The 25,468-nt window shown below is 40.1% G+C and overlaps 1 protein-coding gene across 3 annotated transcripts; it reads left to right on the top strand.

Moving 5' to 3' along the window:
• The first annotated feature begins 2,050 nt into the window (after nt 1–2,050).
• On the top strand, nt 2,051–25,116 carry LOC139943884 (chitinase domain-containing protein 1-like). 3 transcript variants are annotated; one of them, XM_071940761.1, is made up of 12 exons: nt 2,051–2,195; nt 2,723–2,884; nt 4,958–5,055; nt 6,048–6,105; nt 8,371–8,447; nt 9,293–13,603; nt 17,424–17,552; nt 18,378–18,459; nt 20,558–20,709; nt 21,387–21,461; nt 22,680–22,722; nt 23,564–25,116. In XM_071940761.1, exons 7-12 carry the CDS (start codon nt 17,524–17,526, stop codon nt 23,660–23,662), a joined length of 480 nt encoding a protein of 159 aa, XP_071796862.1. In that variant the 5' UTR covers nt 2,051–2,195; nt 2,723–2,884; nt 4,958–5,055; nt 6,048–6,105; nt 8,371–8,447; nt 9,293–13,603; nt 17,424–17,523; the 3' UTR covers nt 23,663–25,116. The 3 variants fall into 3 exon arrangements, with proteins under 3 accessions (XP_071796862.1, XP_071796861.1, XP_071796863.1); XM_071940760.1 differs by having other exon boundaries at nt 17,421–17,552; XM_071940762.1 differs by lacking the exon at nt 17,424–17,552.
• The last annotated feature ends 352 nt before the right edge of the window (nt 25,117–25,468 follow it).

Genomic DNA, 25,468 nt, shown 5'->3' with positions numbered 1-25,468 from the left:
AACAACCGTGCATTGCTTTGTCAAAATGTCAAAGGAAAAGGGGCCTGTGTGAATTATGATTTGTTAACCTATAAAAAATCCGGAAAAACCTTAAGTTATTTGGTTTGTATCCCACTCCAGTGAATTTGTCTTTGTTCACCCCAAAATCATTTACAATTTGCCCAGTCAGTAATTTCCTTTGATATGATTTGAAACTTTGCACGGTGGAAGTTTTATTAAAGAGATAGTACACAGTAAAACATCTGTTTTGAGAAGTGTTTGTTTTAAAGACCGTTGGTTAACGATTCTTTATGCCAGAACTTCAAACATAGAATTAATCTGCAACAAAACATTTCAAAAAGTGATTGCGTTTTTTAAAAACCTGTGTAATTTGTGTCAACATGGAAAGAATTTTCCCTTTATATAGGAATACAAGCTGGAAAGCATTACCGCTGTAACGATTCTTATGTTCAATTTGTGAGAGGGGTTCAAAATTGTTACCCCTTTTTCATCCACATAATGTACAAAAAAGATGAAATGTTTCTCAAAATGCGATTATCTAAAGCTGTTTACTAAGCTTCACCGCAGTTATAAGTTTTTACTGACCCATTATTTGAAAGTTGAACATTATCTATAGGAATACAATCTGGGAGGCAATAAATGCACTGCACACGTTTGGTAATTGTCAAAGACCAGTATTCTCACTTGGTGTATCCCATCATAAGCATAAAATAACAAGCCTGTCATAATTTGGGCTCAATTGGCCATCGAAGTTGCGAGAAAACATTTGGTGTGCTTGCAGATAGGAATAAAATACTTCTAGCTAAAAGTCTTTTAATATTTTAGTTAGAAATAACCCCTTTCTCAAAAATTACGTTACTTCGGAGGGAGTCGTTTCCCAGAATGTTTTATACCATGAACAACCGCTCTCCAATGCTCGTTACCAAGTCAGTTTTTAAGTTAATTGTTTTGAGTAACTACCAAACGTGTACCTTCCCTTTAACGCTTCTCATTTTAATTTTTTGGGAGAATAAAAATAGGAAGGATAATCCCAATAGGAATATAATCTGAGAAGCATTACCGCAGTAATGCGTGTTATGATCGGGGGGGGGGGGGGGTCAAGCGTTTGTAACAGGAAGCGAAGTATAATTTGTTTATCTAAAACTTGCACTGTAGGGCCTACTATCCAACTGCTGTAGGCCCTACTCCTCACCGCATGTATAAAGTTTTATGGCATTCCAGAGTTCAATATGGTCCAACTGGAAAGAATTTTGTCAAATTAGGATACAATAGGGATACAATCCGAGAAGCGTTACTGCGGTAATGCTTTTATATTCAATTGGGGGGGGGGGGAGGGAATAAAAAGTGGTACCCCGTTTTCCATACCCGGACGTAAATGTTCTTCTTAAACGATGCATTGTACTATCCAAAGCTACTTCTTACCACTTAAATTTTTTTCCACTGGTTTATCAGAGTTTCATAGTCATAATGGGAAGAATAGTTCCTATAGAAACACAATCTGAGAAGCATTACCGCAGTGACGCTTCTTACATTAAATTTTGGGGTCGCCAGAAGCCATTGGACACTATTGGTAATTGTCAAAGGCCAGTCTTCCCACTTGCTGTATCTCAACATAATATGCATAATAATAACAAACCTGTGAAAATTTGAGCTCGATTGGTCGTCGGAGTTGCGAGATAACTATGAAAGAAAAAAAAAACACCCTTGTCACACAAAATTGTGTGCTTTCAGATGCTTGATTTCGGGACCTCAAATTCCCCATTACTCATTACCAAGTAAGGTTTTATGCTAATAATTATTTTGAGTAATTACCAATAGTGTCCACTGCCTTTAAGCTATTTTTCTGTGCTTAGCAAGTGTTTGTGCTTCCAGGCATAATGAAATTAGGCCTACGTTCCAGTCTATTTCCTGGCAGGCAATACATTCCACTGCTCATATTATGAAAAATGCTGTATAATAACGACCAAATAAATAGAAGGCTGGATTTCTGCACAAAAATATTGGAAAAAGTCATACAAATTGAATTTTGATAGCGCCCTCTATTGACAGGCTAATTTCATTATGATTCAAATTATATCGCCAGTTGTTCTTTCTTCACCAATGTTCTCCAATAATTTCACGAAATCGCATTAAAAATCACAGATTATTCTTCATCCATCAACCAGTTAATTCTCGCCCGTCCGTGCAGTATAAAAGTGAGTAGGACTTTTCTTATTTTGTTATCTCTAAAGATGGGATATTGGTATTTTTTAAGTATGGGGCTCGTGATCAGTGTGACTGTGATGATCAATCATTGATGGTTTGCTGCGTGCATGGGAAAGTTTGTTGTTTACCAGTTACGATATGGTAGTGTTTTACCGTAGTTACAGAAGTTCCGGAGTACCCAGTCATCAAGTGGTTGATTATTAAGGTTACTAGTGCTGTGTTTCTTCTCTTTGGGCCTAATAATCCAGTTGATCTCATTGTTTTGTGTACATGCTGTATTACCTATATAACAAAAAAATATTAATAATTGACACTAGGCCTAGGCCTGTTTCGTTGTCTACGGATATGTGATGTGTGCTTTGTTTACCCACGCCTGCTTCTTCTATTCTGTGGAAGAGGTAAAGACATCACCAATCAGTGGTAAAGCTCGTTCATTTCAACAATGGATGAAGGTAAGTGAAGATTGAACAACTTCTTTCCAATTTTCTCATTTTGCTTTCACCTTTTTTGTTTACAGTACAGTACTCTTGATGTTGGAACTGTAATACTTACCTTCATTGGTGATGATCAGTGTTGTAGCCATGGTGGGCGACGGTGGGCGGGCCTGCCCAGTACTGACATGTTCCGCCTGGCACTTCAGCTGAAAAACAGACTGCCAATACCACAACTAGTTCCAATGGTAGGTCTTGTATTGCATAATGGTCATCAGCCAGTGAGGCAGTTGAACATCTTCTGTGATTAATTTGTGGGCAGAAGTTTTATTGGGCTCTTAAAGTCACCTGGAAGTGGTATTTTTTTCAAAATAAAGCTTTTGTCACTAATGTGTTTTGATGAGTGGAATGTGAATCAGTTAACTAAGGTTTTAAAAAATCAGTTCTTATGTTATTTACAAATTTAACAGCAGACCCCGACCCGAGAAGGCGCTGTTCGTGACGTCAATCGAGGCAGACTTTGCCTGTAATGCGTAGAGTAAACACGATTGCAAAATGTACGGACCAAGTCGTGAGTTTGTACTTTTAAAAACAAAAAAAAAATGTTTTTTTTTCCGGCAATGCCGACCAGGTGTATTGCTGCTGAATGCAGAAAAACACTTTTTGAAATGTACCAACTCACGACTTGGACGTACATGTACTTTGCACGTGTGTTTATTATACGCATTGCAGGCAAAGTCTGCCCCGAATGGCGTTACAAAAGGGGTAGGCGGAGTCAGCCCCCCAAACAACTTTATATATTTTTTTAACATATAAATCGTGACAAACAATTACTAAAAAAATTATATACTCTTATGTTTGAAAGAAAAAAATTCTACTTCCAGGTGACTTTAAGTTTGTACAATGATGCTTTAAGGCAAAATGAGTTGTCTTTCGACCCTTGTCATTTTTTATTTAATTTTTGGAAATCTGAAAAGAGCAAAAGCTATACTCTGCTACTTTGAAAACTCTAGGTTTATACAACCTTTTGTTCAAAATTTATGAAAGGAGATAACACCAAGAGATCTGAGCAACTGAAAAAGGTTGAAAGCCCTTTCTGGTTTAAAACCCTTTACATCCACAGGTATGAACTGCTAGACAAATTGCTTAGGCCTGCAGACATCCCGCTCCTCCGCCCCTTTGACATTATATCGGAGGAACCACCTGCAACCAAGTGGAAATGACCAAAAACACTTTTCCAAAAACAAAGTGTCACCCGCCAGACAAATGTTTTGCTGCATTTGGCCTGGCAGACGCTCTGCTCCCCCCCCCAACTTTGTATAGGGAATGGTGTTATTGGTCATTTCAACTTGGTTTATGTGACTCCTCCGATGTTTAACCTGGGGGTTGGGATAGGAGGAGTCTGGCGGGCCCAATGCAGCAAAAACCTTGTCAGGCGGCTGATACTGGTTTGGGGAATAGTGTCATTGGTCATTTCAACTTTGTTTGAGGTGGTTCCTCTGATGTTAACTTAAGTAGGGGGGGGGGGGGGGGTGTCGGGCGGGCCCAATGCAGCAAAACTTCTGTCAGGCAGCTGAATACTGGTATTAAGAATAGTGTTAATCGTCCTAATTCTCTATGGTCATTTCAACTGCGTTTCAGGCTGTTCCTCTGATGTTTAACTGGGGGGGGGGGTGTCTGGCGGGCCCCTGGATGCAGCAATTTTTTTGTCGGGCGGCTGATACTGGTATTGGGAATAGTGTCATCATTTGTCATTTCAACTTGGTTTACAAGGGGGTCTGATATTTAACGTGGGGGGGGGGTCTGGCAGGCCTAATGCAGCAAAACCTTTGTCTGGTGGCTGATACTGGTATTGGGAATAGTGTCATCATTGGTCATTTCAACTTGGTTTTAGGTGGTTCCTCAGATCTTTAACCCAGGAGAGGGGGGGGGGGGGGTCTGGTGGCTGTTACTGGTATTAATTATAGTGTTATTGGTCCTTTCTCTATCTGGTCATTTCAACTGCGGTTCCTCTGTTGTTTAACCCAGCTACTAGCATACTTGTTGTTATTAAATTATGGGCTCTTACGTTTTAAAAGAATACCAGGTCGACGCGTGGGGCCAGGGCTGGAGCTCCAGAAAGGGGGTGTTTTTAGAATTATGTATTTCAAGAGTATGAGTATGGATTTCACTGAGTATGGATTGAATTTTTGGTGCATCTTCATAAACCCTTGGAGTATCAAGAAGACGACAGGCCTAACCATGCCGGATTAACATGAGTTGAGATTTGTGAGTTTGGTGTTATTTACCGAGCTTTGTTTGTTTTGATTGGCCGTTTGCAGGGAAGAGGTTGAATCAAGGAAGAGGCTGAGTGAGAACAATGCAGAGGACTTGAAGCATATGGATAAAAGACTAAGAGACAACCAGGAGCTCCACACAGGTTATTACATTTGGAGAAATCTTTCCATAAAGCTTTGTCCCTTTTTATTGAAACTGTACTTAGTTTTCGTCCAATACCAATCCATCAAGTAGTTTATTTATTTGTTTATTTATTTATTCACCCAGGCTTTAAAAACTTCAAAACACACAGCAACAATAAGTAGAAATGTATAACTTTTGCATTATTAGTAAAATAATTAGAGACATATCAACAAAAAGCAAGCAGAAGCCTATAGGGATTGCCCAATAGGGAACCAAATCACTATTCAGTTCTTGAATTGGTCTCAACATTTTGACTAGCTTGCTCTAGTCATCGTCAAGAGACTGACTCCGGGGTAGTGCAGTTAATTATGATCCTATAAAGCTAAAGTAGTTGTCCCAGCCAATTTTCTATACCTGCGCCAGGGTATATTTACAAAGCAGGACAGTTCTTTTCAGAACAAGTTTCCCCAAAATCTGATATTCTACTCTTTGCGGTAGTAAAATAAAGCAAGACAGTTCTCTAAAGAACAAACTCTACCTGGCAAGTAGAAACACACATGGTGTTTGTTACCGCAAACCAAATATATATTGATACCTCACCATGCAATGCCTAAATTCTTTTGTACCCTTTTCACTGATGAAAGAGGTTTCTAAAAAAAGTATTGCCTTGTTAGTGATTTCCAATCCATGTTTAGTTTCACCTCACATGTAGGTACTTTTTTCCCCAAAAGACTTCGTTGGATTAAAACACAAGTGCTTTATTTGTCTTTAAAAAGACAAATAGGTAATTAATATCTGCAAATTATTTATTATGGCCCATCAAAATGAACTAGGCATTTCTGAGCTTTTAAGAAACTGGTGATTGTTAAATGTAATACTGTAAAAAATTAACTATGCCTAGTGATCAAATGCACACAAAACATGCAACTACACATGTAGATCATTCAGACTGAATTTATTCGTTTAACAGCAGCTGATGTAAATTTGTCCGATATTTGTTGTCTATTGTAGGTTGCGTAGAGAAGCCCTACAGAAGTACATTCGGCGAGCAGTAGCGTCTAGACAAACGGTAAGTACAGTCTTATGATTTTTCTCCTGTAGATGATCAGTGTATATTAATAGAAACATGAGTCTTTAACCAATAGTTCTTTTCCTAACCAACACTATTCAAAAAGAGACTCACATGGTGTTATCGCAAAATGTTCTTATAGTTATAATTCCACCATACAAAGTTTCAAATTCTACTAATGGTGGTGGGCATCAAATAGGTGGGGGTGGGGTGTGACAAGGGGAGAGGGGCACAATATCAAATGTCCCCCCCCCATCTTTTTGACCACCTTGATCATGAAGCCAAAGTATTGCACTGTGTAAGACCAACCCTGTGTCTCGCCATGGGCATTAATCCTGGGGGCTTAGGATGACACAACTTTTTAGAAGGGTGGGGGACACTATATCAAACGTCCCCTCTCAAAATTGACCAAAGATTGCACCACAGAGCATCTAAAATGCAGAATTTTCCTGTGCCTATAGACGATGTGACCTCTGACATCACACGAAAACCATAACATGATTTGCGCGCATACTGCCGGGCAAAACCTTTGTGTTTTGGCAGCCAGCTAGAAAGTGTACGCAATCTTACTGTGACTGCGCAACTCAGGTGCCCGACGAAACATGACGTATAGAGTGTTTTGTCAACAGAGGGTGGTTTGAATGTAAACATAGGTCACATCGTCTATAAGCGGGCCTGGACCCTATGCTATTTGGCTTCTCACACGAATGCTCAAACATTATGATTGATGCCATTGACGGGACACAGGGTTTGGTCTTATACGGTGCAATACTTGAGTTTCAAGATAAAGACACGTCATTAGATACGGCAAACATTTGAGTTTATGCCCTCCACCCTTCAAAAATGGGGGGGGGGGGGGGTGGGGGGGATAGTCCCTTCCACTGTTTCAAGGGGGAGGTGCAATTTTGTCAACGTTTGAGCATTAGTGTGAGAAGCCAAACAGCATCTAGGATCCAGGCCTGATTAAAGGCAGTGGACACTATTGGTAGTGACTCAAAATAATTGTCAGCCTAAAACCTCACTTGGTAACTTGCAATGGGGAGAGGTTGACAGTATCAAACATTGTGAGAAACGGCTCCCTCTGAAGTGTCGTAGTTCCCGAGAAAGAAGTAATTTTTCATGAAATTCATTTCAAGATCTCAGATTTAGAATGCAAGGTCTCAAAATCAAACATCTGAAAGCACACTACTCTGTGTGACAGGTGTTTTTTTGTTTTGTGCATTAATATCTCGCAACGAACGATTGAGCTCAGATTTTCACAGGTTTGTTATTTTAGGCATTTTGAGATACACCAAGTGAGAAGACTGGTCTTTGAAAATTACCAATAGTGTCCAGAGTCTTTAGGCAAGCCTGGACTCATGCCGTAAAGATTTCACACTCGCATGCCACTCTTTGACAGATTTGCCCCCTACAACTTGTGTCATGTAGATCCGTACTTGAAGATGCTGTTAACTCAAAAGGTTCTACTGCTGCTCACATTTTAAAGGCTTTGCTCTATTCCATTCTTTTTGCCTCTTGTTGACAGTTGCCCTAAGATTGCACCACAGAGCATCTAGAATGTGAACTGTTCCCAGGCCCCTCAAACGAGCCCGACCCACGCCGTAAAGGTTTCACACGAGCATGCTTATAGATCCCCACATGAAGATGATGTTAACCAAAAAGGTTATACAACTGCTGCTCACATTTAAAAGGCTTTATAAATGTTCTGTTCCATTCGTTTTGCCTATTGGCCTAAGTTTGCACCAGAGAACACCTTGAATGCAAAGTTTTCCCAAGTTTTTTTCCGAAAAAGGTTTTGCGTTCCGCTTTATAGCATGCTCCATCTTTAATTGGTTTGCCCTACCAACAAGCCCCCACCCCCTTTATAGAATTTCCTGTCTTAATCCACCCTTGACGATGCTAGGAATGAACCGCCGTCTGAGCATTATATGTAGAAATAATTTGTATACGCAGCTATAACTGAGTTGGTTTTTAGCTAATAACCAGGATAGCAATTAAATGGTGCATCATTTGTCATAGCTCGAAATAGCCATTAAATTCCAAGATCTCAGATGGGGCACATCTTCCCTCAGACTCATAAGATTGCACTAGAGAGCATAAATGGCCTTAAAATTTTCCTGGGGCCCTTACTCGAGGCCGGACCCCGCGCCGTAGATGGTATGACTAACGATGTTCCTCCCCCCATCTTTCAAGACAGATTGACGCCGATGCTAATGGTCACTCTAAAGAAATTATAACATTATAAATGTTTTCTCATTTTCTCAGTTGCACAAAACCCAAGAGAGCAAAAGAGCTGAGCTGGAGAGTCAAATGAAGGATAACAGGAAGCGGAGGAAGACTGTGTAAGAGACACTGTTTTTTTTCTTATTCAAGATTACATCTCAGCAACACCGTACTTAAGGGTTTGGATACCTTTTGTACAAAACAAAACTCAATGTCAACAGATATACATTAAACTATCCGGTTTGAAGATAATGGTGGTAGAAGGCTTCTAAAATATTACTTGCCTTGCTGAGGTTGTAAGTTTTGAGACATGAGTAAAAAAATATTATGAAAGTAGTTTTCGTTTCATGAAACAAAAGTGATCTTAGCATGTAAAACGTATTTACGCTACTCTCCTGAAAACCTTGCTGTTTGATTTTGCCTTTTGTTTTCTTCGCAAAACTTTAAAACTAATGTTGCTAAAATTGTATAATACATGTACATCATTACAGTGCATCTAGGGATTTATGTAATGGGCAAAATTGTTATACAAAAGGTACCAAAACCCTTTAAAGATACAACTTTGTACTTGTTTTTGAGATCGTCATTCCTTTTATCTATTGTCCCTGAATGAGAATGCATTTATTAACTGAACCATTTCTGGGTTTATAATTTGTTTTTAACCTTTATACTGATGTGTTTTAACCACTGTACCCTGTGAAAACAAATATAATATGCAAATCACTCGAGTGGGATTTGAACGCGCGACCTTTGCATTGCTAAAGCAGATGTCCTACAACTAGACCACCGAGCTAGCCCGATGGCTAGAGGCAGCTCAAATCCTGGGTTTAAAAAACTGACTGACCCATAACCCTATTAACAATAAATAATTGTAGTGCCAGTAGTGAAAATTTGTGTTGTTTCTTTCCAAATTGCTTGTATTAGAAATGTAAAGTTATTGTGTAATGTTTATTTTCATCTGCAGCACGCAGCAGCGCTGGAGTGGGAGTGAAAAGATCACCTTTTGTCACAACAGTGGAGTCAGTGCTACTATACGGAGATGAGACCTAGACCCTAACCACCAGGATGGAGAAGTCTCTGGATGGTTGCTACACCAGGATGCAGCGTATGACCCTAAACATCCCCTGGCAAGACCACATGAGAAACTCCAATGGCTGGCCAAAGGCTACAGAGAAGATCCGTGAACGCCGCCTCAAGCTTGCTTGGCACTGTGTCCGCCACTCAGAGCTTGCCCCTTGCCCAATCATCCTCTGGGAGCCCACCCAAGGCAAGGCTTCTCGTGGGAGAAGATGACTCTCCTATACCTAGACACACATCGGCTTGACCAGCGCTGAAGAACTACGCTCCTTCATGCTGGACCGGAACATCTGGAGAAAAATCACTGAGCAGGCTCGAGCCTCTAGATGGCGCTTGACTTGATTGATTGGGAGTATGATTCAAACTGTGAGCAGCTCAACAGGCCTCATCCAAAACACCTGTCATCATAGTCCATAGTGATGGTACCCAAGCCCATCAAGAGAGCCCCATAGTCTGCCGACCAGAACACCAATGGGAATCTTGAGGTTCAGGTGGTCACCAAGCAAAATCCTAAGGAGAGGTCAGATAAGACTGGTGAGGTCAACCATTTTGAAGTCCAGTCGCTCAGACGACATCATTTTTGTCACAGTGATGAATTTGGTAATGCTTCACCAAAGTCAGTCGGTTCAGAGCCTCCATCGGCAACACGATCAACGGAGAAATCTCCAAGAAAAGATGCTGTCATCCCATCACCTTGGGGTTCACCACAGAAATCCCAAGGTGATGAGCTCTCTGCAGCGTTTCCTGGTCATCCCACCAGAAGCATCAGCCATAAGAAAGTACCGGAAGAAGGCGTCAATCCCGAAGTTTTTTAATTAGGTTTTATTGTTTTGTTATTCTTGAGTTTTATACATATTAACTGCAACAATGACGCTACAGTTGTACCAGTTGCTTTAAAATGTATTAAACCACCTCAGATGTATAATTATTTAACTTGGCTTTTAAGACACTGGACACTATTGGTAATTGTCAAACACTAGTCTTCACAGTTGGTGTATCTCAACATATGCACAAAATAACAAACCTGAGAAAATTTGAGCTCACAAAGTTTTATACTATCACCCTCTCCCCATTACTCATAATCAACTGGTATGCAGTGCTGACCCCTAAATGAATTAGCACCGTGGACTTGTTAATATCAAATTATGTGACAGGATGCCATACACAAAGCAGACCCTTTCCATAAGGGCATGAATACAACAACAAATTAAAACAATTATATGATGTTATATGGGATAGTAGGGTTTGTATAAAAAGCAAAACTTATAACAAGGAACAAAGTTAACTTACTGTTTTAAAGGCACTGTACACATTTGGTAATTACTCAAAATAGGCCTTTCTTAGCATAAAACATTACTTGGTAACGAGCAACGGAAGACTGTAGATAGTATAAAACATTGTGAGAAACGACTTCCTATAAAGAGATAATTTCTCACTAAAATAATATATATAAAAATTGGCCAGAAGCACACTATTTTATACAACAAGAGTGATTTTTTCTTTCATCAGTTTCTTGCAACTTCAATGAACAGTTGAGTCCAAAATTTCCACATTCTTGTTTCTTTATGCATATATGTCCGGATACACCGAGTAAGAATACTGGTCTTTGACAAAAACCAAACGTGTTCAGTCCTTATTGGGTTTTTTTTTTAATTAAGATGCGTACTACCTGTGATAGTATTAACAAACCATGCAATGTACTTGTACAGTAGCATTAACATCAGTGCCCAATTTCATATAGGTACTTTTAGCAAGCACAAACCGTAGAGTTATATATAAGAACTAGAGCGCGCACTGACCTATATACGCGCCCCGGTATGCGAGCAGGCGGCCATTTTTTAAGTTGACAACACAGCTATCTCACAGCGTGTGTTTGTGCGGCCATTTTGTAAGTTGAACAAACAGCATCGCGTGAGCGTTCAATACAAAAATTCAAACATGTATTTCGTATTCAACGCGCGTGCAGAATGATGCGCTTATCATCTTGCGATCCCGTGGCCTTTGTGCACGAAGCATCGCTCGTGTGCCCTCTAGTTCGTATATATAATTCCATGGCACAAACACATTTCTTGTTACCAGACTAAAAAGATACCAGCAAGGAACCATGTCACATGGTCCATCTTTTGCTTGTTTCCTGCTTAAATTTGCTCAGCAGACAAGGAAATGTTAAGCAAAATTGTCTGTTTAAGCAGCTACATGAAATTGGCCTGCAGTGCGTTATCAGTATCAGTATTTTTCAGCATTATTGTTTTATTTTTAAGGTTCTGGTTTTTGTTTGTTTTTGCATTTTATTTGTTTCCCGAACTTAACTATAGTTTTACAATTGGTGTCTGGACTCAAACTTCTAGAAAGTTATTATTCTATGCTATCTATTCTGGGGGAGATTTATGAAATGTTATTGCTGGTTCAGATCTGTAGAGTATTGAGCTTAAAGCTTTTAGTATCTTATTATATAAGTTATCACACAAGCGCGAGTGGAATACGGAAAAATATAGCGCCTCTGCGTTCCATATCCAAAGAGGCCGAAGGCCGAGTTGGATATGGGACGCAGACGCGCTATATTTTCCGTATTTCCACGAGCGAGCGTGTGATAACGTATTTATCTTTAAGCAAACTTGGCGCGTGACATAGAACACACATGATGCATGGTAGTGATATTAGCCGTGCAATATAGGTTTTTATCACCACTCCATTCTGCCAATTTGATTGGAGAATTAGCGCGTACTTGAAGATAATTTCAGTTGATGTTGTATGCTATGTTTAATTAAAAGTACCACTTGGTGATCTTTAAATGAAAAACCAGAGTAGAACCATAGTTTCATTCTACAATCAAACGTTCGTTACATTGTATAAAGTACTAAAATATGTAGTACAAAGCCTTTATATGAAACCAATTGATGGTACTTTTAATAGCGAATTATTAGGTTGACCCTGAAGGCACTGGACACTATTGGTAATCACTGTCAGCATAAAGACTGACTTGTTAAAGAGCAATGGAGAGCTGTTGATAGTTTAAAACATTTGAGAAATTTTTCCCTTCTGAAGTAATGAGAAAGAAGTAATTTTCCACTAGTTTATGAACAAAAAAATGATTTCGGGACTTACAATTTGTTTTAAGGTCTCAAAATCAAGCATCTAAAAGCACAAGAGATCGTGTAAACAACTTGGGTGTTTTTCTTCCATTATGTTACTACTTCGACGACCAATTGAGTTCAAATTTTCACAATAACCAAAGGTGTCCAGTTTCTTTAAGGGGTCCAATTTACACATATATTGATATTCACTCTTCACAACAAACAAAACTACTAAAACAAAGTTCCACAATTTGTTTTCACATTTTGGTGAAAGTTCCACATTTACTTGTTTGTTATTAAATAAAATAAAGTAGGCCCCCATAGCTTATTTTACTCAAACGAGATTTTGCATTTGACAACAATGGGTAATTAAAAATGGCATTTGGATAAGAAGTTGGACTTAGAAAGTTTCCCGCTCTTTTTGAGTGTGATGGTTCGACCTGTCCTGGTGTGTCATTTTGTTATCTAAACTAAATTAAGTAAGCAATGAGTGAGTGTTCTGAGGAATCCATCCCTGACCTGACGCTGGCTTTCCTGTGCAAACGTTGTTTTCATGATCTCGTTGGATAAAATTACACAATTTATTGTTTTTAGTTATTTATTATACAATACGCATAACTAAAGCTTTAACTATGTGTTGTAGTAAACCATCGGCCTATTGAAACTTCTAAATATGTTATATTACTTTTATCATTTACAATTATTTTATGTTGGTGGAGTTTTATTTAAATAAAGAAACAATAATATTTATACCAGCCACAATGTTGTGTATTGCTTGTTTTGTATTAACTCATACATCAGGAGACTTTATAGTTCTGAAAAAAGAAATTAACTGATTTTTGTCTGTCTTTCTTCTTACAGAATTTACAAGGTAGATCCCAATGTAGCCGTTAACATCCCAATGTCAACACGCACACAAGTAAACTTTCAAGACGTTTTCTTAAGCCCAAGACAAAACAGGTGTCAAGGACATCCCTGTGTAGGAAGAAGCGTTCTTCGCCCAGGTCCGGTGAGAAGGTGGCTTGAAGTAGGGAGACGTCTCACAGTCGGGATTGAGAATCGACGAAATTGGAGGAAAATACACCCTGCAGAAGAATGGATACAATGAGGTGGCTGAGTGTAAGGTAACTTTTACAAGATTCCAATCCATCAAAGTCAACAATCGAGCAAAGCAGAGGTTACTTTGTATTGGGATTAGTGTTGTGGGTCATTTAAACATGGTTTTATTAGGCTACTCTGATGTGGGGGGGGGGGGGGACGTGTCTGGCAGGCCTAATGCAGCAGAAAACTTGTCTGGTGGTTGATACTTATTGTATGATGAATAGTGTTATTGGTCATTTCAACTTGGTTGGAGGTACTTTCTCAGATGGCAAACCCAAGGAGAGGGGGTAGAGGGTGTCTGGCAGGCAAAAAAGAGCAGACAATTTGTCTGGCTGTTGATCTTTTCTTTGAAAATAGAGTTACTGGTCATATTCAACTTGGTTTCAAGTGGTTACTCCAATGTTGGGTGAGGGGGGGGGGGCGTCTGCATTGTCTGGTCGCTGATACTATGTATTCGGTATACTTTTTTGGTAATTTCAACATGATTTCAGGTGGTTACTCTGACGGGGGGGGGGGGGGGTTGTCTGGTGGGCCTAATGCAGCAAAACATTTGTCTGGCGGCTCATACATGTATGTTGTTTAGGAAATAGTGTTTTTGGTCATTTCAATATTGTTTCATCGGGTGGTTCCTCCGATGTTGGGGGGGGGGGGGGGGGGGTTGTATGGCAGCCTAAAGCGGCAGACAGTTTGTATGGCGGTTAATGCTTGTATGGAGAAAAGTGTTATTAGTCATTTCAACTTGGTTTTGACCAAGAGAGGGGAAGGGGGTGGTGTTCTAAGATGGTAAACCCAGGGAGGGGGGGGGGGGTGGGTGTCTGGGCGCAAAATGCAGCAGACAATTTGTCTAGTGGCTGATACTTTTCATTGGCAATGCTGTTATCGTTCATTTGAACTTCATTTCAGGTGGTACTTCGGGGGGTGGGGGGGGGGGGTGCTTTCCATGGCAGGCCTAATGCAGCAAAGCAGAGGCTACTTTGTATTGGGATTAGAGTTTTGGGTCACTTAAACATAGCTTCATGGGGCTCCTCTGATGTGGGGGGGAGGTTTGGCTGGCCTAATGCAGCAGAAAACTTGTCTGGTGGTTGATGCTTGTATGAAGAATAGTGTTATTGGTCATTTTCAACTGCAGGTACTTTCTCAGATGGTAAACCCAGGGAGAGGGGATATAGGGTGTCTGGCAGGCAAAATGCGGCAGACAATTTGTCTGGCTGTTGATCTTTTCATTGGGAATAGTGTTACTGGTCATATTCAACTTGGTTTCTAGTGGTTACTCCAATGTTGGGTGGGGGGTGTCTGCATCCTTACACAGCAAAACATTGTGTGTTGGCTGATACTATGTATCGGTATACTTTTTTTGGTCATCTTAACATGGTTTCAGGTGGTTACTATGACGGTTAACCCAGGGGGTGGGGAGGAGGGGGTGGTTGTCTGGCGGGCCTAATGCAACAAAACAGTTGTCCGGCGGCTTATACATTGTTTAGGAAATAGCGTTTTTGGTCATTTCAACATTGTTTCAGGTGGTTCCTCCGAGGGTGGGGGGGGGGGTGGGGGGGGGCCTAAAGCGGCAGACAATTTGTCTGGCAGTTAATGCTTGTACATGTTGTATGGAGAAAAGTGTTATTGGTCATTTCAACTTGGTTTTGACCCAGAGAGGGGGAGGGGGTGGGTGTCCTTTGGGGCAAAATGCAGCGGACAATTTGTCTAGCAGTTGATGCTTTTCATTGGGATAGTGTTATTGGTCGTTTCAACATGGTTTCAGATAGCTCCTCCGATGTTGGGGGAGGGAGGGGGTGTGTCTGGCGGGCCTAATGCAGAAGACATGTTGTTTGGTTGTTGATACTGGTTGGAAGAGTAGTGTTTTTATTGGTCATTTCGACTTGCTGGGAGGTAGTTCCTCAGATGGTAAACCCAGGGAGGGGGCGGAGGAGGTATCTGGGCGCGCAAAATGCAGCAGACAATTTGTCTCGTGGTTGATACTTTTCATTGGCAATGGTGTTATTGGTCATTTGAACTTGGTTTCAGGTGGTTCCGATGGTGGGGGTGGGGGGGGGGGTGTTGTCCATGGCAGGCCTAATGCAGCAAAGCAGAGGTTACTTTGTATTGGGATTAGTTTTTTGGGGTCATTTAAACATGGTTTCATAGGGCTCCTCCGATGTGACGGGGAGGGGTGTGTTTGGCTGGCCTAATGCAGCAGACAATTGATCTGGTGGGTGATACTTGTATGGAGATTAGTGTTGTTGGTCATTTCAACTTGGTTGCAGGTAGTTCCTCAGATGTTTAACCCAGAGAGGGGGGAGGGGGTGTCTGGGGGGCAAAATGCAGCGAACGATTTGTCTGGCTGTTGATCTTTTCAACTTGGTTTCAGGTGGTTCCTCCAATGTGGTCATTTCAGCATGGTTTCAGGTGGTTAGTCTGATGGTTAACCCAGGAGGCAGGGAGGGGGGGGGGGGTTGTCTAGCGGGCCTAATGCAGCAAAACATTTGTCTGGCGACTCATACGTCGTATAGGAAATATTGATTTTGGTCATTTCAACATGGTTTTAGGTGGTTCCTCCGATGTTTGGGGGAGGGGGACGTGTCTGGCGGTTGATACTTCAACGAAGAATATCGTTACTGGTCATTTCGACTTGGTTTCAGGTGGTACCTACAATGTTTGATTCAGCTCATGTGATGTTGTGTGTCCATGCGCCTCGGCAGACATCCATATCTGACTATGTCAACTTATCCAGTAAATGTTCTTGTACTCAATTATTGGTACCTTGTTCGTTTGACCAAAGTGCTCTGGGCTACTGGATGAGACAAGGCCAACACAACTTATTGAAAAAGAGTCAAGGAACTGAGCTGTTATGTAGGTTTTTAACAAATACAGATAGAGATGATGAATATTTAGCAGCATCATTTAAAGACAGTGGACACTATTGGTAGTTGTCAAAGACCAGTCTTCTGTATCTCAACATCTGTATGCATAAAATAACAAAGTTGCGAGATATGAATAAAATAAAAAACACCCTTGTCACACGAAGTTGTGTGCCTTCAGATGCTTGATTTCCAAACCTCAAATTCTAAACTAAGAGGTCTCGAAATCAAATTCGTGGAAAATTACTTTTTTCTCGAAAACTACGTCACTTCAGAGGGAGCCGTTTCTCACAATGTTTTATACTATCAACCTCTCCCCATTACTCAATACCAAGTGAGGTTTTATGCTAATTATTTTGAGTAATTACCAATAGTGTCCAGTGTCCACTGCCTTAAAAGGCAGTGGACACTATTGGCAATTACTCAAAATAATTATCAGCATAAAACCTCACTTCGTAACGAGTAATGGCCTAGCAGTTAAGAGCGGCAGATTCAAGCTCTGGCGTTAGATCAGTAGAGTGTACGTAGGTTTGAGTCCTGGTCATTACACATGTTACACTTGTGTTCTTAAGCAAGACATGTAACCATAATTGCTTCATAAAAGTTGGGGAGGTAGTGCTTTCTGCTATTCCAGCCAGGCTTCAGATAGATGATGTACGCAAGCCTACATCTGTATGGACTGTAAAAGGGTTAATCCTGTAGAAAAATAGTTGTTTGTTGGCAATAACTTGAAGTGGCCTTCAGGCCATGTGTGTCTGGCGACACAAAAAATGTGTTGGCTGATAAGGCTTGATTGTTGTAATTATTAGTAATGGTAATTGTTTTCATGTGCTATGTAGGTTTTTCCATCTTGCATCTTATTTATTTCAAGTGGCATTCTTGTAACTAGATGCAATTTTAGACAAAACTCACAAACCATTTATGACTTGTAATTGAAAAACAATGAGCAACTCATCCTATCTTTGTTTTCTTTGTGACCACCCAGTAGGTTATTGTAACTATCAACCGATATTTGAGAGATTACCAAAGGGAGGGAGTGAAGTTCTTGTGCCAGCATTATAAGATGGGCGAGGGTGCTATATTGGGAGATGGCATGGGATTGGGAAAAACAGTTCAGGTACGACTAAATACTTGTTATGAGTGTTAGGGCATCAAGCAGGAATATTATCTGCTTTAAAGACAGTGGACGCTATTGGTAATTGTCAAGGAACAGTCTTCGCACTTGGTGTATCAAAACATATGCATAAAAATACAGACATGTGAAAACTAGAGCTTAATTGGTCCTCGAAGTTGCAAGATATGAATGAAATAAAAAACACCCTTGTCACATGAAGTTGTGTGCTTTCAGATGCTTGATTTTGAGACCTCAAATTCTAAATCTGAGGTCTTGGAAGTCAAATTCGTGAAAAATACTTCCTTCTCTTAAACTACGTCACTTCAGATGGAGCTGTTTCTCGCAATGTTTTATATTATATAACACCCAAGCTGATCCTTGCCATTTGATTGCAGGATTGTCCGACACGTGTTAGCAAATAGTCTGAGGTCTCGAAATCAAATTCATGGAAAACTACTTCTTACTCAAAAACTATGTCATTTCAGAGGGAGCTGTTTCTCACAATGTTTCACAACGTTCTTTACTATCGAACTCTCCCCATTACTCGTCACCAAGTAAGGTGTTATGCTAATAACTATTTTGAGTCATTACCAATAGTGTCCACTTCCTTTAATGAGCATATGAACTTCTCTTTACAAGGATTTTCACTTACTTATTTCTCTGCTCTCATTATTTTTTTTGTTCAGTACTAACACCCACCACATTGATAGGTGCCCAGTCCTGCTGTGATTTATTTCGTTATTCATTTTTATTTCAACATATCTTGTAAAGTTTTGTATTCAGGGGGTGTTCCTAATTTATCATCCGTCTTCTTATCTGTATCTCCAGGTCCTTGCCTTTCTTTGAACCGTGCTTGGAAAGACTGGTACAGGGAAGACTGCCCAATACGCTTGCCACAGTTTTAAAGAAGGTATTGTTTACAATCGAATCCAAAAAATTCATATAATTCCTTCGGATTACAACAATAGCTGATGGTACTGTACTTCTTTGTAACAATAGAGAAAAAGAAAATAAATACAGACAAAATAATAGTTTGTGAAGATTGGTATAAAACCTTGTTGGTCTTTGACATTTTAAGGTTGATCTTTGGGGGTTATAATTGTGCAGTATTTCTATCTTGTGTTACATTTTGGTTTATCTTATTTCATTGTCTTTTCTCATGTTGTTGTGTGTGTTTTTTTGGCATGTTCTTATTGTATTTTTAACCAAATAACTTTAATCAGTCAATCAATCAATCAATCACTCATTTAATGCTAGTTGTTCATCATACAGAGTGCGATACACAGTATAACCTGCCGTTGATTTCACCAAACTCTTCCTAACTTAGGATTAATCTAATGGCTTAGGACGAGTTAAATTCCGTAACCATACTAGTTATGACACATTGAACCCTACCTAAGTTGGGATGAGATACTTGTCCTTACTCTAGATCGGGATTAATCCCAGACTTGTGGACAAGTCGTTAAATCAGCCCCACGCGCTTAGATAGTGCTCTCGCGAGATCACTGCTCTCGCCCGAACTGATGGCTCCCCAATTTCGACTCCTCAAAATGAGGAGTCGAAATCGGGGATCTCGCGATAGCCCTATCTCAGCGCGAGAGGCCGATTTAACGACTTGTCCACAAGTCTAGATTACTCCTAGACTTGTGGACAAGTCCTTAAATCGGCCCCACTCGCTGAGGAGTCAAAATCGGGAGCCATCAGTTCGCGTGAGAGCAGTGATCTCGCGAGGGCACTATCTCAGGGGGGCCGATTTAATGACTTGTCCACAAGTCTAGATTAATCCTAGCTTCTTTTTTTTAATTGCTGGCGTTTGCAGCAAATTTCGGGTGAGGAAAGTGTGTACTTGGGGAAATTGACATGGCAAGGCTCCCCACCATATCTCTGAATTACTTCAAGTTTACACTTCGTCATGGAGTCCTTGATCATGTTCCATGCTTCTCCTCATTGAACCCCAGTCTCAACACTCATGGAGTGACAGGTCTTTTTCTTCAGCTTTGCCATGCATCTGGATAATCATCATCATCATCATCATCATCGTCATCATCATTCCCTTAATACATTATGGGGATGTTAAGCTGCCAAACCAATGGGTTCTAATGCTCTTCACCACAGCTGCCATGCCCAGACCCGAAGTCCGCAAGGTCGGCAGGGGCGGGATCTTCCCTGTGCGTCGACATTCAGCTTAATGGTCACATGGGAAGGTGTATCCTCTGGGATGTCCTCAATGACGGTGGTCTCCGAGATTGTTGCATTAGTGATGAAGTTGACAACTTGGGCTGAAGGCTTGGAGCCTTCCTGTGTCGTCTGCCCGGAGTGTCCATGTTTCTGAGCCAAAGAGTATGACGAGGAGGACACAGGTAGTAAATACCTTCAGCTTGGTTGTGAGCTTCAGGCGTTTGTTCCTCCAGACACAATCTCATTGGCCAAAGGTGGATGAGGCAAGTCCAAGACGTCGGAGAATGTCGGGGGAGGATGAGCCTGAGGAATGGATGTCACAGTCGAGATACCTGAACTTCTGTGTAATTTGGACAGAGTTACCCTCAACGTTGACTGAAGCAGGTGTTTGGCGGAGGTTGGTACAGTTCTGGATCTTGGTTTTTGCCCATGATGTGTGCATTCCCATCATCTCAGCTTTTTCCTCGAATCTTTGGAGTGAGGAACAGTGCAGCGTCGTACTGGCACTCTCTACCACTTAATCTTGGATCTTTTCTTTGTACCACAAAATTTAAATCTAATCAAAACTTATCTTATGCCACAGGTTTTCAATTAGGACTAATTTTGTTGTGTCTGTTTTCTTTAATTTTGTTTTTGGTTTTTACTACGCCTTGAACACCCAGCATGGTGGATATGTGCACATTACAAGACTTTAGTTTTATCATTACTCTTAGTTAATACCAGGTAGGCCAACCAAGGGTAATTTGGAAAAGAAAAAGAGCTAACACCAAAACAAACCCAGTCAATTATTTACTATATTTCTGTCGGATTTCTTTATTTTTCTTAGATAGTCAGCACCACATACTTCTTCGCAAGAGAGTACTCCTTCCAGCCAATCAAATGGAGCACTACAAGAAATCTCGCTTGGCCAATCAAAGCAAGCCTCTTATAAAATGAATGAAACAACAGTTCAGATCGGTCAGACACCTAGAGGAATCAGGAGGTATGATATTCAACCCTGAACTAATGGTATAATAATAATAACAAGTTCTTGTATAGCGCATTTCACAATAAACTGTATCAATGCGCTTTACATTAGTCCCCAGGTCATTGAGCCAATAAACATCCCTTTAAAATTTGCTTAAGCCTTAGCATATTTCACAGGTTAGCAGAAAAAATTTGGGTGGCCATATTGCGTGTTTACCGCGGATTTGCATTGTGACGTAATTTATTTTCGTGCGGTAAGCACCGAAAGGTTAGCATGCCTTTTCGTGTGCTTACGGTTAGCAGCGCTATGAAATAAAAATTGCAAAGTAAGCACAAAATAGGCCACTAAGCAGCGCTATGAAATTGGGCCCAGATGTCTTACCACCTAGAGATAGCTGGTAGTCTAGGGACAGTTTGAATCCTGTATTGTGGCAGCAGGCATCGTCACAACATAATTAGTGCCAAAATTGCATCAGGGATAAAGAATATGGTTTATTCATACACTGATGAGTACAGCATTGTCTACTGAGTCTTTTCCGGAATTGAGTAATATGCTTGAAAAATACCGAGTACACACATCAGCAAATTTGGAATCAATAAAAAAAGATTGATCATAAACTAATTAAAGCAGCAGCTGACTACTGATGTTTTTCAAGTTTACAAAATTTGTAATTTTATTCCTTTGACTTTCAGGTATCTAGAGCTATTGAAGAAGCGGAAACTAAAATGGAACACAGCACAAGCAGAACATGTCTTTGATTATAAAAAGTAAGTCGTTTATTAATCATCTCAAGATTGTTAATAATTCCTTCTCTAAACCTGCCCTGAATACAAATTTCCGGAGTTCGAACATTCTAGCTGAATTGAGTTTGTTTCTCATTTTTTCTTGATTCAGTTCTGTACATTATCCCTTTATTCTTATGTTTGAATTTAAAAAAAATCTAGAAAACACAAAAGAAATTAGATTTTTGATAGGTCGAGCATATGATCTGTTCAATAACTTGTTGATTGAAGGGAAGGTATTCATTTGTAAATCACTCTCATAGAGTATGTTCAGACAGCGTACTAAGTTGGACCCGAACCGGTTAAACTTTCGAGGTGGTTGTAAAAAGTTGTTCCCCTTGCGTTCAAGACAGCAGTGAGTTAAACCCGATACGGTTTATCTTTGGTTTGAAGATGTCGAAGCCAGCGCAACCCTGTTTACTCTATAACATCCGGTTTATTGTCCTGTTCATTGGTCACTGTGTGATTACGGAGGTCAATGGGTCCTCTGTTGTGAGTTAAACCAGATGTGGTCTTTTTTTATTCTGTCCACACACAGTGTTAAAAGACAAACCCGAAGCGGTCTAAAGATAAACCCCCTTGCTGGACGGTCTATTTTTTGGGGTGAATTTGATTCGGTCTTACTTTAGTACCGTTCAGGCGCACACAGTTGAACTCGATCGGGTTGAACCATGAGTTAAACTGTCTTTTAGTACTGTGTTTGAACTACCTTAAAGAGAATCATTTCACTTCAAAGTACTGTGGTTATGTGAACAGCCGTCGATTTCACCAAACTCAACGTAACTTAGGATACATCTTAGGACTTGGGACGAGTTCAGTTCCGCATCTGAAGACGTTAGGATGCATTGAACCCATCCTAAGTTAGGACGGGTTACACATCCTACCTCGAGATAGGATTAATCCTAGTGTTTTGTAAAATCGGATGCTGATAAAAAAATTTGCCCCTAAATATGAATCTGATAATTGTGGACATACTTTCTCTGGATTTTTGGTGATAGTTAAAAAAGCGTCCTCCTTTTGAAATTGAAATGAGATTTTCACACGTTGGTTTAATTGTATACACCTACATTTCTACATGTATATCGCACAGTTCCAAAACCCAATTGCCTTTAAGAACAAAATATGATAATTATTGTATTATTATTGTGTTTGACATGCTTACAAGAGCTGATTTATTAATGCAATTGTTTGTCTTGTTTACAGAGATGGCCCGTGGGTTCATCAGGTTTATTATCCGTCCCTTAAGGTGAGAGTTTTTACATCATCTATCATCTATGGGGTGGTATGGTTGGCTTGTGCGTAAAGCACTCACCTCTCACCAAGGTGACCCCGGTTCGATTCCTGGCCGGGGCCATATGTGAGTTGAGTTGTGCGTTGGTTCTCTGCTGTACCACAAAGGTTTTCCAGACCATCCGGTTTTTCTCTATCGGGAAAAAAAATATCAAACACTTTCGATCTTTGGCTGTGCTCCGTGGTCATGAGTTGATGTGGCTGGCAGCCAAAGGCGCCCTTGCATTCCTGCTTCTCGAACACATTGTAGCCGCGTCCTTCACAATTCAGCTCTTAACTGCGAGTAAGGATGATTAGACCCCCAAATTATTATTATTATTATTATTACTATAACTAAACCACCCCATCATGCCAAAAATAGTGACAAACTATGTTGCCGGTTTCATACGCCCAGGGTGTGATAAAGCGCTATAATAAACTCAGTTTTAAAATTATCATTAGGTCCTGTTGATTTGGTGTTTAACATAGACAAATTGACTTGAGCGAGACTTGAACCAGTGACCTCTGAAACAGTGCCAGGGCACTACCAACTAAATCTACATTGTATCTAGCCCTATCTTTTTGGCGGTCTCCCTATTTTGTCAATATCTTTGGCGGGGGTTATTCAGAAGCCATACAACTTTTAACTGCCAAGTTGCCAAGGATCACACCCAAGCTTAGGGTACAGCCTGGGACCGACAGCCAAGGAGTTATATTAAGGGGTTGCAACTTTTTGTTTAAGATACCAAATAACAAACCCTATCCTAATAACTAACCAGACTTATTCTTTTTGCTTTTCCCTCCCTATATCTTTATAGTCTATTGAAGTTCGTCTTAAATTGGCAGAGGAATTAGGAACTGGAATATCTATATGGGAGCTCGGACAGGGATTGGATTATTTCTATGATCTACTTTAAAGGCACTGGACACTATTGGTAATATTAGTCTAAAACTTACCTGATTATGAGCAATGGAGATCTGTTAATGTTATGAAACATTGTGAGTAACAGCTCCCTTTGAAGTAATGCAGTTTTGAGAAAGAGGTAACTTTTTATAGTCGTCCGAAAGCACACAAAGTTTAGGTTTTGTTCTTCATATTTTCTCAGATACACCAAGTGTGAATAATGGTCTTTCACAATTACTAAAGGTGTCCATACAGTGCAGTAACAATTAAGGTGTGTCACACTTGCTTGGGGATAACTTGAAAAGAAAAACAAAACAGCATTTTTGTTTTTTCATTATTGGTTGATTTGGGAGTCCTTTATCTCACAGTAAAATTGATAAGTCTTTGACTTGCAGTTGTTGTAGTTCTTAAAGTAGGGTCCTAAATATATGGAATTTATGCTGTTTTTCAAAAATAGGTGTTTATGTTGTCGGGTAGACATTTACAATATCAGCAAAGCTAGATCTTTTTTCCATGAGCAAGTTTTGATTGTATGTTTGCTTCTTTTTTTAAATTGATTTGTCTACCAGCAATGAGTGCGTCAAGGCCCATTGACTAGAACGTTACGCTGAAAGTATTTGTTATTAACATTAAACCTCAAACTGTGATCTTATGCTATTGTTCCATTGCTTTTTTATTTTGCACCAATGGTGCGATCACTACCTTTAAACCTACCTTAAAAGTTTTGTTATTAAGCCGTTAGAGACCATAGGGGCCACAAGTGGCTTGCACCAAGTTACCAAAAGCGGCCTCAAACAGGTGCTAGATTTGCAGTGAATGATTCAGAACAGTTGACTTGTGCTGAACTCCTGCCAAAAAACTTGCTATGAAAACAGCCTTGTGATGTCAAAATTTGCTTCGCATTCCCATGAAGTATGAACAGGCTTTAGGGTAAGATTTTTGTATTGTAAAGGCAGTGGACACCATTGGTAATTACTCAAAATTATTTTTAGCTTAAAAACTAGCTTGTTAATGAGCAAAAGAGAGCTGTTGAGAGTATAAAACCTTGTGAGAAACGGCTCCCTTTTGAAGTAACATAGTTTTTTGCGAAAGAAGTAATTTTCCAAAAATTTCATTTTGAAACCTCAAAGTTAGATTTTGAGGTCCCGGAGTCAAGCATCTGAAAGCACACACCTTCGTGTGACAAGGGTGGTTTTTCTTCCATAATTATTTCGGAACTTTGACAACCAATTGAGTTCAAGTATTTACAGGTTTGTTATTTTGTGTATAATGTTCAGATACAACAAGTGAGAAGACTGGTCTTTGACAATTACCAATAGTGTCCAGTGTCCTTAACTGTTAGAAAAGTGAAAGTCTTGAAGACTCAACTCCAAGTGCCTCTTGTTCTTAGCTTACTTGTTTATAAACAATTATGTTATTTGAGGAAAAGTTAAGGAGGAGTAAATAAAAAGGCTGATCAGAATTAAACTATTGCATCCACTTTTGTTTTATTTTCAGGGTTATTTGTAAAACATTAGTTTGTTCATCCTGTCAATTTATATTTGATCCAGAACTACTTTTTGTGCTGTGGAGAAAACCCATTTTTGGAAACCGCTTCACTTTGCTTTCCTATTACAATAAGTTGCAGGGCTGTAAATAATATTCAAAAGTTTGTACTATTGCATTTTTTTTCCCAATTTTATAAACCATGCTTTAAGCATAAACATTTGCTAAGCACAAACAGAAGTGTGCTTAACACCATGGGCGTCAATCTGGGGAGGCACAGGGGGACAAGCCCCCCCCCCCCCCCCACACACTTTTGAAGGGTGGGGGGGGGGGG

The sequence above is a fragment of the Asterias amurensis genome, chromosome 11 (assembly GCF_032118995.1).
Source record: "Asterias amurensis chromosome 11, ASM3211899v1".
In the NCBI taxonomy this organism is placed as follows: Eukaryota; Metazoa; Echinodermata; class Asteroidea; order Forcipulatida; family Asteriidae; genus Asterias; species Asterias amurensis.
The sequence above is the reverse complement of the archived record's forward strand: the minus strand, read 5'-3'. Positions and strand labels throughout refer to the sequence as shown.

Excerpts from the sequence above, each read along its gene's own strand:
- LOC139943884 (XM_071940762.1), top strand. The coding sequence starts at position 13,575 with ATGGATACAATGAGGTGGCTGAGTGTAAG. Across the intron at positions 18,460-20,557 it reads TTGCCACAGTTTTAAAGAAG|TCAGCACCACATACTTCTTC; the intron begins GTATTGTTTACA and ends TTTCTTAGATAG. Across the intron at positions 20,710-21,386 it reads ACACCTAGAGGAATCAGGAG|GTATCTAGAGCTATTGAAGA; the intron begins GTATGATATTCA and ends TTTGACTTTCAG.